The 13,232-nt window shown below is 55.8% G+C and overlaps 6 protein-coding genes across 6 annotated transcripts; 2 read left to right on the top strand and 4 right to left on the bottom strand.

The window, feature by feature from the left end:
- Positions 1-2,208: 2,208 nt before the first annotated feature.
- Positions 2,209-3,761, bottom strand: EV422DRAFT_590108 (NAD(P)-binding protein). Its single transcript, XM_053073518.1, has 3 exons — positions 3,582-3,761; positions 3,030-3,491; positions 2,209-2,952 (listed from the first exon to the last, which is right to left on the bottom strand). The coding sequence occupies exons 2-3, from the start codon at positions 3,459-3,461 to the stop codon at positions 2,380-2,382; spliced, it is 1,005 nt and encodes a 334-aa protein (XP_052923002.1). The 5' UTR covers positions 3,462-3,491; positions 3,582-3,761; the 3' UTR covers positions 2,209-2,379.
- EV422DRAFT_203584 (uncharacterized protein) lies at positions 3,592-5,356 on the top strand. The gene has a single exon (XM_053065316.1). The coding sequence runs from the start codon at positions 3,892-3,894 to the stop codon at positions 5,191-5,193; it is 1,302 nt and encodes a 433-aa protein (XP_052923003.1). The 5' UTR covers positions 3,592-3,891; the 3' UTR covers positions 5,194-5,356.
- Positions 5,357-7,372, bottom strand: EV422DRAFT_203481 (terpenoid cyclases/protein prenyltransferase alpha-alpha toroid). The gene is made up of 9 exons (XM_053065314.1): positions 7,236-7,372; positions 7,063-7,156; positions 6,871-6,998; positions 6,740-6,795; positions 6,490-6,641; positions 6,226-6,410; positions 5,964-6,145; positions 5,771-5,876; positions 5,357-5,687 (listed from the first exon to the last, which is right to left on the bottom strand). The coding sequence occupies exons 1-9, from the start codon at positions 7,294-7,296 to the stop codon at positions 5,521-5,523; spliced, it is 1,131 nt and encodes a 376-aa protein (XP_052923004.1). The 5' UTR covers positions 7,297-7,372; the 3' UTR covers positions 5,357-5,520.
- Positions 7,373-7,811: 439 nt separating this feature from the next.
- Positions 7,812-8,420, bottom strand: EV422DRAFT_508573 (PRELI-like family-domain-containing protein; the record flags this gene model as incomplete). The annotated part of the gene is made up of 1 exon (XM_053068755.1): positions 7,812-8,420. One exon carries the CDS (start codon positions 8,418-8,420, stop codon positions 7,812-7,814), a length of 609 nt encoding a protein of 202 aa, XP_052923005.1.
- A 1,200-nt stretch (positions 8,421-9,620) lies between these two features.
- EV422DRAFT_508574 (uncharacterized protein) lies at positions 9,621-10,974 on the top strand (the record flags this gene model as incomplete). Its single annotated transcript, XM_053068756.1, has 6 exons — positions 9,621-9,867; positions 9,978-10,043; positions 10,133-10,279; positions 10,362-10,466; positions 10,566-10,661; positions 10,748-10,974. The coding sequence occupies 6 exons, from the start codon at positions 9,621-9,623 to the stop codon at positions 10,972-10,974; spliced, it is 888 nt and encodes a 295-aa protein (XP_052923006.1).
- Positions 10,975-11,143: 169 nt separating this feature from the next.
- On the bottom strand, positions 11,144-13,017 carry EV422DRAFT_203496 (uncharacterized protein). Its single transcript, XM_053065315.1, has 5 exons — positions 12,692-13,017; positions 11,987-12,580; positions 11,808-11,894; positions 11,621-11,713; positions 11,144-11,551 (listed from the first exon to the last, which is right to left on the bottom strand). The coding sequence occupies exons 1-5, from the start codon at positions 12,899-12,901 to the stop codon at positions 11,378-11,380; spliced, it is 1,158 nt and encodes a 385-aa protein (XP_052923007.1). The 5' UTR covers positions 12,902-13,017; the 3' UTR covers positions 11,144-11,377.
- Between the last annotated feature and the right edge of the window lie 215 nt (positions 13,018-13,232).

Below are 13,232 nucleotides of genomic sequence, written 5' to 3' on the forward strand. Positions count from 1 at the left end.
TTAGTCGGAGTCGGGTCGAAGAGAGCGGTGAAGTTTGGGTATTACCTACCATGTGCTCTGGCATCGTTGACGCTTTCTTCGAACTTAGTGTCTGAGCGCTTCAATGCGAGTAATACAGTACGAGAAACATGCAATGCTTTTGGCGAGAGACGCTCTCCGTAATCCGTAAGTTGATACTGTCATTACGCAAGAGCCAGTCGCGCTGTCACATTTTTGCACACAAGACACCATCGAAACCTAGCTCTCCATCCATAAGAGGAAGAAACGTTAGGAACATCCTCAGATTCACTGCCCTTCCACACCTCAACATCTGCGAACTACATATACAGACTGTCCTCCAAAAATGGATCTCTGCCCATCTAGATCTACAGTACAAGTCCGATGCACGAACGCTTACCGCCGGAGCTCCTATTCCGGATCCCATATCTCGTAGCCCTCCTGTCCCTTCCACACATTCTCAGCTACCTCCTGACCTGGAAGATATGGAGCCAACGCTGTCCACCACCAAAGATTGTTTTCTCTTCAAGTACGACTTCTTGGACACCCAAGAACTTGCTTATGGACGGATATACAACACAGGTGTACCCCGGGACCGATATGGAGCAAGCTGGATTCTGCCTTCTTGACGTCGGAGTTTGGATTCCTTTCCGCATACCAAGCGAGTCTTTGTGAAGAAGCGGGTGGTTCCCATTTCGGTTCAGTCACTTGTACCCAAGGTCGACAGACCGTGGAGGGAACTTGGCGAAGACCTGGAATTCTGCAGAAGAGAACACTACGACTGCTATTGCATCATGACCACCGCTATGAGACTACTACAAGTATGTATAGCAACCCTTGTTTGTCCATCTTTATCTGTATTCTCCCGTTTTTCTTCAGCTTTTTAATCTCTTCCTCCCTGTTTCATACGTCCAAACACATATTTACAACTTCCTGGACCTGCAGTATCCAGGCGCCCCGCCCACACACATCTCAGCGTTCAGCCCTGCACCGAGGCAGATATTGAGCGGCCCTGCACCGAGGCATATATCGGGCACGCTGACGTGGGATGGAGTGCTTGCGGCTGATGCTCTACGATTCCGGCTTTCCGTATGCATCTAAAATGATGCGCCCTTTTCTTAATTTCCTCCATCCCAGAAGCGGAGGAAGGAGGGGCAGAACCCCCTTAAGGAAGACGCGGCGCTTCTCAAGTGGCTTCTTGCGGTGCTGCGGGTCTCGAAACACCTTTCGGAAGTACCATCACCTTCGCCGACTTCCCGGGGCAAAGCAGACCGGTGTGTCCTCGCTGGTCCGAAACATTCGTGACATCCTCTGTCCGTGCCCTGTCGGACGCGCTGAATCAGCCGAGCAGAGGCGGCTGCGATTGCGGAAAGTCTCAAGGATCCATAACGCCCGACAGAACGGGGATGTTTGGGAGATGATTCACGTCGGGGTGGGACGTGGGGAAACGTGCGGGATGGCGGGGCCACGCGCTGCCGGTTCACGTTGTGAAGAAGGAGTGAGCCTGGTCGCAACTTGCTGGGATGGCTCGTACATGAGTGAGATTGGAAAGTCCTCATTCAAGGGTTGAAGAGTGCCCTTTTAGCTGGTGTGCATCCACCTCATTCCCGGGTATCGAAAACGACTCACTGTCTTGCGAAGATCGCCCGGCGAACTGTAACGGTGCAGTATAGACTGTACTGCGTCTAGCCAGTGCTTTCCTCTCCATATACAGTACATAGCGGTTGCTTCTTTGGCATCATGCATGCTGAGTAAATGACAGAAAATCGACAGCGCGGGCCACCCTCCTTTTCTTAGTCTGCAGGGCACCTCACCCGAAGGATCCATCCGTAGAATAGATGCCATCAGTGCCTTCTCAAGAACCCTCCCGGTCAATTGGCATCTGCAGCGCTCACACTGACATGTACCCCTGCCATGCGTCCATGTACGCCTTCGTGTGGATCAGAGGTGGGCCAGCAAAAACGAACGGCGCTCGTGGATTCCAGTCCACTTCCCACTCCAAATCGGTTCTTTCTCCGTTATTTCCGACTATCGTAAAAGAGTTTGGGGAGATATGAGGGGCAGGCGGCCAGCGGTCATGTGGATAAAGGGCTTCGAGTACTCGCTCGTGTCTTCATGGCAGCGTTCGATTGAAAGCGTTGGGTTTCGAAAGCGGCTCTCTTGAAATATCCGGCATCGGAGCTGCGATTCCTCAATCATAGGCTCCGAATACGAGAAGGAGTATGATAGTATGATATTACGATACAGATTACGATATTACGCAAGAAGTATGATATTACGCCATATGCAAGCTACAGACGCATATTATGAAAAGAAAGATGAACGCCGTTGTGAATGTAAGGTTTGAAGATTGTGTTTTGCAGGAGGCGTCGCGCCGCCCCCTTACAAAGCCTTAGCCTCCCTCTCCTTCTTCCTCAACGCCCGCTTCCTCAATCCCAAATGCATATCCCCGCTCTTCTCAATAGCAATCGACTCCGGGACCAGGTTCTCCAAGGCCCAGGTAAGGATGGCATGAGGCGGGTACGACGCGCTATCCGCCGAGTTCCCCGCCCCACTAAGGACCGAGTGAACGTAAGTGGCGGGTGTCGGGGCAAGCAGGGACGCCTTCCGGATCTTGCTCATCGCAGTCGACACAAAGTAGGTTTTAATGTGCTCGACATGGACGTTGTGCTGGCGGCATTCGACGGCGAGGGCGCGGGACCAGGTGCGGAGGAAGGCTTTGGCGCCGGAGTAAGTGGCGAGGTAGGGAGAGGGGATCAGGCCGGCGACGGAGCCGACGTTGAGGATCAGGCCGCCGTTTTTGCGGTTGGTTTGGGAGCGGCTGGTTAGGTGCGGGAGGAGCATGCGGGTGAGGCGGACTTGGGCGGCAACGTCGACTTCGACGATGGAGGCGAGGAGGGACTCGGATTCGAGGGCGAAGGGGGTGGGGAATTCGTGGTTTACCGCTACGTTGTTCTGTAAGAGGGATTAGAAAGTGTCAGGCTAAAATCGAGTAAGTGACACAAAAAAAGCAAGTGAATAGGCATACATACCACAAGGACACCGACATCCAACGGAGCCAAAGTGCCGCTCAAGCCCTCATACTCCTTCTCAGTGGCCTTCGCAAAGTCAAACGGCACAACCTTGCACTCGACCGCATACTTCTCTACCACCGTCTTCTTAACCGTCTCCAATTTGCTCTCCGTGCGAGCCAAGATAACCAGATTGAACCCTGCTTTCGCAAGCTGAACTGCAAACTCCTTGCCAATTCCGTCGGAAGCGCCCGTGACGACGGCCCATGCCCCCTTTTTGGCGCCGTACTTTGACAGATCGGCCCGCGGGCGGAGGGTGATGGTGTAGAGGAGGTGGAGGAAGGAGAAGAGGAGACGGCCGAGGAGAAGCGTGCCGGCGAGGCAGGCGAGGGTGATGAGGTTGAGCTCGCCGACCTCGAGGCTGAGGACGGTTTTCGCGAGAAGGTTGGTCATTGTCGTTACCGTCTGCTCCGGGGATGGTAGCTGTCAAAGATTGGGAACGTCAAAAAGGGTGAGCGAAAAGTCACTCCAAACCGAAGGACGACAGACAGACAGACAGACAGACAGACATACCTGTGCGAGTGTGAGGGGCGAGTGAGAGACAACCGAGACGCAAGCCCCCTTTTCAAGCCTCTGTGAGCGACGACGGAACTTGCGAAGGAAGAAGGGGTTGCCAGTGGCCGCAGTCGTTGTCGCTGTCGTCGTCGCACGGGAAGTCTCCAAATCCCCTTTGATCCGTTCGGAGTCTCCGGAGACGCGATGCTCGAAGTGTGAAGTCGCCAGCGTCACACTCCCGTTCTTCCCGTCTCTCGACTCTCACCCAACGCATACCCAGATACTCATCTCGTTCTGATACTACTCATCCTCCTCCAGCTTCCCGGAAATGTCCACTCCGCCCTCCACCCCAATCCCAATCGCCCTCCTTGGCGCCGGCATTTTTGCCCGCCAATCCCACCTCCCCACCCTCCTCCGCCGCCCCGACCTCTTCCGCCTCGTTGCAATCTACAGCCGCTCCCACTCCTCCGCCCAAACCCTCCACGCCGCCGTCCCCTCGTCTTACCCACACCCTACCCCGGCCCTCTACTGCGATACGACCTCCGACGATGACGATAATGCGAGTGTGAAATCATCCGGCGATCTAACAGCCCTCCTCAACCGCACAGATATCACAGCAGTCGCAATCTGCCTCCCCGTCCGCGTCCAGCTCGACGTGGCCCTGCAAGCTCTGAAGAGCGGGAAAAGCGTGTTGAGCGAGAAACCCATCGCCCCCACCTCCGATTCCGCCCGTGGCGCCATCCTCCAATACGAGGCCCACAAATCAACCGTATCTCGACCCCCAGTCTGGCAAATCGCAGAAAACTGGCGCTGCGAATCCGCCATCGCCCACGCCGCGGATCTCATCGCGACGCAGGGCGCGGGAAAAGTGCGCACGTTCGCGTTGCAGGTGTTTGTGGAAACGAGGGAGGACAATCAGTATGTGCGGACGGGGTGGCGGACCGGTAACGAGACGGCGGTGCTGCCGGGCGGATTCATCCTCGACGGCGGCGTACACTGGATCGCGCTGCTGAGGGGTGTACTCGCGGGCGGGGATGTCGGGGGTGTGCCCATCCACACCGCTGATGCTACAACACCGAAATGGGAAATCGACCGTGTGGCCGCATTCGGGGGCCTCTGGCTCGATTATTGCGCGCCCACCGATTTCGTCGCCGCTACCGTCCAACTACGTCCCACCACTGCGACGAACCCACCCACAACGCGCCCCACGGGAACAATCAACATCTCCTTCGCATCCGCCGGCAAACCCTTCCACCTCTCCCTCACCGTCATCTGCGAAACAGGCCTCCTTGAATTCACAGTCGAGCAGGTGTCGACTCCGGACAACACCGGAGCCAAACCGCGAAGGGGGTTCAGGGTTGTGTGGACGCCCTCCTCCACTTCGTCTTCATCAGCAGACACGACAACGACAACAAAGACGTTTGTAGCCGACGGCCTCGACAGAGAATTCGAGGTCTTTGCATCGGCCCTCAACAACAACACAGCGAAGAGCACCGCTCCAGGCTTGCCCGACCTATCCCCCACCCAAGCCCTCCAGGACGTGCAGATCATCGAGGCGATGTTGAGGAGTGCGAAGGAGGAGGGGAGGGTCGTACAGGTCGACGGAGGAAGTAAGCCGGTGGATAGATAGCTTTTATTGTTTTGTGGGATGTATCGTAGGTGTACGGCGTGTACGGCGGGTATGTAGATGGTGGTGATTGTGGGGATTGGGAGGACGTACAGGTTTGTGATACTGTTTTTGGGCATTGTTATGGTTGTTTCAAGATAGGCACCCTCAAATGTATAAAAAAGAGTGTTGTTTCGAAGGCACGTTACACCTCATCGTTCTCTCGCCCATGGGCATTTCCCCCTCGTGCCCCTGACTGTCATTGGGACAACCGCACATACCCCACCTGAAAGCATTCCTTTCTAGAATCTATTTATATGTACAAGCACCAACGAATCCCCCCTCCTCCCATTAGCTCGTCTCTCCATCTCGTACTGTTTTTCCTTTCCTCCAAGGGACACACCCCTCCAACCTCCCGACCGTCCGCGCTGTCATCGCCGTCGGGACGTGGATCCGTTGCAGACCGGGGACGCGCATGATGCTTAGGCCTGCTATGCCCATGTTTGCGTGCATCAGGTCTAGATCACATCACAGGAAGAGATGTTAGTTTGTTCGTACGGGGACGAGGAAGTGGGGATGATGAGGGTCGAGGAGGACGTACCGGGATAACTCTCAACAGCTTTCCCAAACCCACCATACTTGCTCCGTGTCGAGTCCAGGAACGTGTGCAGTGCTTCCGTGTCGATCAGATCATACGCGCCCAGAATCTACACCCGTCCAAAGATTAGTTACCACCCCCCCCCCCCCCCCCCCCCCCCAAAAAAAACCTCCCCTCTTGGTGATACAACGCATACCTCCAATGACCCCCCAACCCAAAACGCATAACACGTATCCGCATCCTTCCCCGGGCGCCCATTGAACCCCCCCTCCTCCTGTTGTCGGAGGACGAGCCAGTGGGTTAAGGCTACGCGGTTCGGGAGACGGTCCAGGGAGGAGAGGAGGGAGAGGGATGCGAGGGCGCAGTAGGTACTACCGCCTTCAAAAGAAAACAGTCAATATCATCATCAACATCCAATCGAAAACGGAATGAGCAACTAACAAGGATACGATACGAACCATGCGCTTCCAACCCGGGCCCTTGGCCGAACGCCCCATCGTGTCCCTGGGAGGCGAGGATGTATGATATAGCTTTCTCTTTGTCAACCCCTCGCCAGTCGTTGAGGAGGAAGGAGATGACGCAGGCGCAGAAGAGGAACCGCATATCGGATTCAATTGGGTCGGAGTCGTGGGTTGGTTTGAAACTGGGGGATCAGATCATGTGGTTAGTATGATCAACATTTTGGAGGTGGAAATGGGAGTTGGCTTTTTGTTTTAACACACCTGCCGCTATCAACTTGTAACAACGCCAGCGCCCCGACGATACCATTCACATCCACCCTCCCCAAATCATCGCCCAATATCAACAAACAAGCAAGCGCGGTGTAGGTCATTGTGATATGCGCTGCACCATGAGCATGTATCGAGCTGTTCGTCTACGCCAACCATCAGCAGTGTTCGTGATGAGTGGTCTGATGTAGGACGTTGCGGGTAGGGCATAACAGACCCACCGTTTTTGATGTTGTCAACTCACCCCAAACGATGCCCCTGCGATGGGCGACCCGCGGAAGCCGCAGCGTGCCAACGTGCCTAACAAACACCCCAGTGTCCCTCAGCCTCCTTCCCTCATCATCCATGGCCCTTCCCTCAACGTGCATCTCATACCTCCCCCATCATCACAAATCTGCTGCGCGTAAATCCACTCCACCCATCCCTGCTTCACCCCTCCATCCAAATTCCCTATCTCGGACATGAGATCCAGCGCGGAGAGGGCGAAGAATGCGAACGTCATTCTGAAAAACATAACATGAATTTGGGTTCTGAGAGCGAAGAGGGGGATGGGATTATTTGAGGTACCTGCTGATATCGACAGAGGTGTAGTGGGCGGGCATGAGGGTGAGATGGTTTTTGAAGTAGGCGAGATCTTTTAAGCGGTGGTGGGGTGGGTATTCTGCAAATTTGGACGTGGGAGAATGAGTAAGATCGTCGACCTCTGCGAGGGAGCAGCAGTGAGGGTTCAAGCGACTTACCGTGCGGTGGGGCGCTGGATGCCGCTGGTGCGGCCTCGGTTTCGGTTTCGGTGGGCGGCATTGTGAGGGTAGGGTGAGGTTAGTTTACTTTGCCAAGATGAGTTGCAAGAAAGCCAGCAAGAAAGCAGGTCCAGAAAACTCAGACGCGTTCGGGCCGCCGCTGCACCAGCACAAGCAAAAGACCAGACAATAATGTTGCTACTCCAGAAGTCTTTCATTCCCGAATAAGCATACACATATGGACTCATCCCTAGCTAATCCCAATCTAAATACATCCGAAATGAAACCGTAAACAAAGGGAGCGAAATGCATGATATGGGTGGGTAATCTCCCGTCAGATAGATAAACAAGGCAAATGCAGAGTGATGACACGAGGGCGGGGGTATGTTGGGCACGGATGTCGGGTAGTGTTTGCGCCAGAAATGAGGACAGCACGGAAGATTCGATGCACTGCTGTGTTTCCGCGTTGGTGTGGGTTTTCCAAAAAAAAATGATCCGTATGGGGAGTGGTGTGAGTCTGGGATCGAAATTGCTCGGCGGTTCAAACACGGCGAAAGGGGTGCTAGTCGACTTTCTCTACAGCCCCACAGAGCCCTTCCTCAACCCCTCTATCGACGCCTCAATGCCCTCCTTCAACCCAGCCTCAATCTCCTTCGCCTCCTCCACAACCATGTCAACAACGGTCTCGAGTCCCAGCCGGCCTTTCCAGGCATTCGCCTTGAACGACGACACGGCCGCCTCCTCGACCAGTTTCGCAACGTAGCTGAGAGCGCCCATGGCTGAGACGGCCGCGCGCTGGCGGAAGACGGTGCCGCCCTCCGGCGAATCCGGGTGGTCGGTGGCGGTGAACTCGCACGTCTCCTCCACGTCGACGATGCTGCGGGCGGTTAGGTTGTTGGATATCGCGGTGTACCGCTCCCGCCGCACGTCCAGGAAGGAGACTTCGCGGAAGTAGGTTACTTCGGGGATGATGGGGCAGAGTCGCCGCAGGAGTGCTGGTGCGGATTGCTTGACTGAGACGAGACGTTCTGATCGCAGGACGCCGGTTTTTGGGTCGATGTCTCGTGATATCGTGTCGACTGAGAGGACATGATGGGAGTATTCGTTGGGGTATTTGCGCCAGTTGGCTGATGTTAATGTCGCGAACGGATGCGAGAAGAGATACTGGTTTTCGGCGAACTTCATAGTGGTGGTTTGAATATATTGCGGAGTGAAGTTCGGTTTCTGGGAACTCGTAGGGACGATTGCTGGTTTTGTTCGAGATGACTGGCGTTAGGAAAGACAGCGATATCTCGAAATGACCTCGCGGTGGCTGTAACCTGTCGCAACGGAACGAAGAAATGACGCGACGGACTGTTGGGGCTGCTGCAATTCGCACCGGGCCTTCGCGTTCCAAGCGTCTCTAGTACCGTAAGAGATACCCGAAAAGTATGTATTCGGGTTCAGAAAGGGTATGCGGTGCTGGGTTTCCTGACGAGGTGGCAGCAAATTACTCCGAGTCGGAAGTTCTTCACGGTGGAACCGAGACTGTAAGTCAACTTGCGAAGGCGAGATTTTGTTGAAGCGTATGGGCTGGCTGACTTCCGAAAGGATGGCAGGGGGTGGCAATAAGAGGAGCAGGATATGCCGCTGCGGAGTGCGTTTAGGGAACTGAAGGACGTTTGCTGGGTATGTCCGCTGTGGGTAGTGGATGTGCGGTTGTTGCTATGGGATTGGCCTGGTTCTTTTTGAACCTTTTTTTCTCGTTTCTGGCGCGCGCTTCTCCGGCAGAGACGAGAAGGCGAGTCCTCACCGCCACAACGCGCCCCATCTCCCATGCGGGAAAGACCGGGAGCCTCGTCTCCTCCCTCCGATCCATCCCGCATGCTATGACTCACATGCTTACGTGAGGCACTCCCAAGCATTCGGCCTCTCGGGGATGTGTTGAATGAGGTGGAGCTAGGTGGAGAGAAGTCCGAAAGCGCGAGTCACCTGAACGCGTGTCCGAACGTCTTGATTGACGCGGCCAGATGAATGATCCCCTCTGCTTCTTTCGTCTCTCGCACTTTCGAGCCCCGTAACAAAAGCCACAGCAACGAGCGCTCGCTCAACGTCGCTTGGCCCCCTACGACCCGGACCCAGCTCACTCCCGAAAGTCCGCCAAAACGACCTCGCAACTGCCTGCCCCCAGTCCGAGTTCACTATCAGCCATCCTACTCACCATCCTACATCACCCACCTGCCTCGACTGACACCCGCAAAATCCCCGTCCAAAACTACAAATTCAATCCCAGCGATGTCCAGTCTCTACCCACCCCCGGCACCCACGCCCTCCCACTCCACATCCACAACCCTGCTCACAAAGTCCCTCGCCCGGCTCTCCCTCGCGCCTTCGGCGTTGCACCACATGGCCAAATCCAAGTCCTCCACCGCCTCATCATCATTAGCGCAACATTCAGTGGTAGCCGCCGCCGCCGGGCCCATCGGGAGTAATGAGGAGGCAGGAGGGAATGGAGATACGGAAGCGCGGATTGCGGAACTGGCGGCGCGGTGTACAGCGTTTGTGGGAAAGGTGGATGCGTGGGTGGGCGAGAAGAGGAGGGCGGTGGGGGAGGTTAGGAGGGGGTTTGGGGAGAGGTGTCAGGGGATGAAAGGTGCGTTTTTGTGGATTTGGGGGATGGGTTGTTTTGGGGAGAAAGAGGGACCATTGGGAAATAGGGTGGCGGGTGCTGATTATTGTTTTCTGTTTGGTATGGATGTGTAGAATCGGAGGAAGAGCTAAGACGGCAGATCGAGCTACTCAAAAGCAAGCAGACTGAATTACAACGAGGTAAGGTTCCGAAAAGAAAATCTCCTATCCCCAATCCTCTTTCTCCATTCCGCGCCTGCCGCTAACACACACCTCCATGACTTTTTCAGCCCAAGAACGCGAACGTCAAGAAACACTCGAGATCCAAACCGAGCTCGCCAACCTCCAGCAGCGCCGGGATGAGCGCGACCATGTGCGTGAAGACCTGCTTGAGCGGATTCGCGACCGGAGGGATGAGATTCGGCGGCGGAAGGAAGGTAAAGAAACAAAGGGAATTCGAAAAGCCTTTCTTCGTTGAGCGAGAATATTGATGTGCCGCTTTTTTGTCCCCACTGATAGAATTGAACAGAACCCGCCTCGCCCGCGAACAGCAACAAAGCAAGAGCCGCCCGGAACTGGAGTGTTTTGAGGATAAGCTCGCGATGGAGGTGCGGAGTATCGAGAGTATGTATTCCATTTCATCCCTTTTCTGAAGTTGCGATGATCCCGGCCGCCCGCCTCTGTCCGTCCACTCACCCCACAATGTGTTTTTCCTACGATCAGACGACGTCCTTGAATTCATCTTCACGCACATCAACCCGAATGACTGGGACCAGGAATTCACCTTCACGCTTGACCTGCATCGCGGGCGGTACCAGGGTAAGCGCTCTTATCCCCTCTCGAAAACCATCTTCCCCCTCACATATCCCCCTTTCGCTCACCCCCTCTCCTCAAACCCCCCGCAGTCATATCATGCAACCCGCCCCTCCCCGCACCAACGACACCGTCAACGAATACAGCATCAGCGGGACAACAGCTGACGACAGCGCCACAGCCGACGTCGATGGCGGATTTGGTCCAGTTCCTGACGCAGACGGGCGACTTTCATGCGTTTTTGAAGCTGGTTAGACGGGCTTTCAAGGCGAGTTTGGGCGATGTGGGGAGTGGGGGTGGGCTGGGGAGTGGGAAGTAGGGACGGTGAGAGAGCGAGGGAACTTGACATCGTGGTTGTGTGTGTATATGCACGAACCGGGTCCCATGTGTGGTGGTTTGGGGTTTTAGAAGGATGGTTGGGACCCGCAGCGGTGATGGACTCGTCTGCGTGATGGACTGGACTACATGCATGCGGCCAGTGTGATGTGTACTTTTGCCTTGTATACGTCTACTGCACATACACATGTCAGGGGGGCCTGTAAATTGTAATAGACGGCCCGTGTGTAAGAACAACAGCACTGCCTAAACTCTCCATCTCACTGATTTTCTGATACATGGCATCACTCCCTCCTCTTCCATACGCCGCAAGATCCTAAACAACCCCTTCCAAAAAAAAAAACCAACTAATTCCCTACGTCTCGCCCCACAATCACCCCCTCCGCTCACACACCCCCCAAAACCTGCCGAACAGCCCAATCCGCCGCCCTCCCCTCCTCCGCTGCAACCACAACCCCCACCAGCTCCTCCAACCGCCCCACGTCCCGTTCACGCCGCCCGCGTTCCTCGTTCAGTTGCTGGTGCAGTTCGGTGGTGGTTGTGTGGGTTTCCGTCGCGGACTGTAGGGTTGGGATGGGGTGTGTGAGATATCTAGTGAAGATTGGGTGTGTGATGGTTTTGAGTGATACCTTTTCCAAGGCTGTAATCCGGGCTTCTAACGCCTGGCAGCGTGCTTGGAGTGTGTGGATGGCGTCTGTCTGCATATCGTTTGTTTGTTGTAGCTGTCCCCCCCCAAAAAAACCGATTAACATCTCCGTTTTCCCGTCCGTCCCGCCACTCTCCTCCCGGCTCCGCCAACTGTGCCTCAACGCTCACCTTCTCGATATATCGCGTCGCACGACTACTCACGTCGCGCACGAGTGCTAGAGCTTCCGCGAGTTTTGGCACCGTTGCGTTTTCGTCCTGCACGGCCCAACCACACACCCCGTTCAGCCACTGCCCGCGACCCCGGACGTCCTCCACCCTCTCGAGCTCTCCGTGCAATACATACATACATCACCCGACCTATTCTCCTCATCATGATCGCTGACATCGTCATGAATGTCGTCGCCGCCCGCAAAGGGCTCCCCGATCTGCGCCGAGAGCGATTCAGCGAGATGCCGCATGCCCAGCGTGGCTTGGCGGAGGTGCTGGAGGGGGATGTGGATCTCGTGCGGGGGCGATTTCCGTGCGCGGGGAGCGCTCCTGTTTCGGTTCTGGGAGCCGTGTCTGTTCAGCTCTGCGGCAGAGGGTCGATCTGTCGTGGCAGCCAGGACTTTTCGTGTACCCGCCGACCGCGAGGGTTTGTGCTCAGCCAAGGCCCGATGCGTCCGTTCCCACACCTGCACCTCGGTCTCAAAATCCACCTCCTCATGCTTCGTCTGCGTCACATTCAGCGGCGTCGTTGGATCCTTGTTCTCCGCAAAGTCTGTGTTTTCATCAGAATGGCGGCGGGACGAGACGGGCTGCAGCTCAATGTCGTCGGCGTGGTATGGGCTGCTCTTGTGATTCGGATCGCTGTCGATGGGTTCGAAGGTGTAGCGGGTTGTTGTTGGGGCGAAGAGCCGGTGTGAGTGGGTGTATTTGAGGGAGTTGGCGGCGCGGAGTTTCTACATGGATTCACATTGGGTATGTTATTCGATGTCCCACAATGAATCCGTCGTTGCGGGGTCCGCTTCGAAGCGCCCCCCCCCCCCCCCCCCTCATATGCTCAAACACACCTGCTGCAACGGCGATAACTTCAACGCCGTCAAATCCTGCGTCGTCGCATCCCACTCCTTCTTGCGGCTCGTCGGTTTCGGTTTCTTGGCGGATAGGGGTGTCGGCGTTGGGGTGTGTGGGGATGGTTTCTTACCGCTGGCGGTGTTGCTGCTGAGGATGCCTGGTTTCTTGCGGGTGAGTGGGGAGGGGGTGGGTGCGTGGGTGGTCATTTGTGTTGGTGGGAAATGCGAGGATGGGGAAGTTCGAGCGGGATGGCGGAAAGATTGCCTGCACCTCTTGTAACAGGGCGCTCAACCCTGCAAAAAGGAGCAAGCGAAAGAGAGTGTGGAGGGAGACCAGGGGGGAGATTGTGAACACCTCTGTGAGTGTGCCGAGTGCCCGCATGTCCGAACGGCGCGTGTCCGACCGCTGCTCTCCATTCTCTCCCTCCCCCTTTTCTCGCTTCCCAACACTCCCAAGCGTCCTCCTCCCTCGTACTGTACTTCCAGACTCCTTCATTCGCTCACCAGTCCTCACAATCCCACCACAGTCCACTCAAAC

The sequence above is a fragment of the Fimicolochytrium jonesii genome (assembly GCF_025526975.1).
Source record: "Fimicolochytrium jonesii strain JEL569 chromosome Unknown EV422scaffold_24, whole genome shotgun sequence".
In the NCBI taxonomy this organism is placed as follows: Eukaryota; Fungi; Chytridiomycota; class Chytridiomycetes; order Spizellomycetales; family Powellomycetaceae; genus Fimicolochytrium; species Fimicolochytrium jonesii.

Excerpts from the sequence above, each read along its gene's own strand:
- EV422DRAFT_203584 (XM_053065316.1), top strand. The coding sequence starts at position 3,892 with ATGTCCACTCCGCCCTCCACCCCAATCCCAATCGCCCTCCTTGGCGCC.
- EV422DRAFT_203481 (XM_053065314.1), bottom strand. The coding sequence starts at position 7,296 with ATGCCGCCCACCGAAACCGAAACCGAGGCCGCACCAGCGGCATCCAGC. Across the intron at positions 6,796-6,870 it reads GATTTGTGATGATGGGGGAG|GCACGTTGGCACGCTGCGGC; the intron begins GTATGAGATGCA and ends GGTGTTTGTTAG. Across the intron at positions 5,688-5,770 it reads AGCTGTTGAGAGTTATCCCG|ACCTGATGCACGCAAACATG; the intron begins GTACGTCCTCCT and ends GATGTGATCTAG.
- EV422DRAFT_590108 (XM_053073518.1), bottom strand. The coding sequence starts at position 3,461 with ATGACCAACCTTCTCGCGAAAACCGTCCTCAGCCTCGAGGTCGGCGAG. Across the intron at positions 2,953-3,029 it reads TGGATGTCGGTGTCCTTGTG|AACAACGTAGCGGTAAACCA; the intron begins GTATGTATGCCT and ends TCCCTCTTACAG.
- EV422DRAFT_203496 (XM_053065315.1), bottom strand. The coding sequence starts at position 12,901 with ATGACCACCCACGCACCCACCCCCTCCCCACTCACCCGCAAGAAACCA. Across the intron at positions 11,895-11,986 it reads AGGAGAATAGGTCGGGTGAT|GACGAAAACGCAACGGTGCC; the intron begins GTATGTATGTAT and ends TGGGCCGTGCAG. Across the intron at positions 11,552-11,620 it reads GGATTACAGCCTTGGAAAAG|TCCGCGACGGAAACCCACAC; the intron begins GTATCACTCAAA and ends CCAACCCTACAG.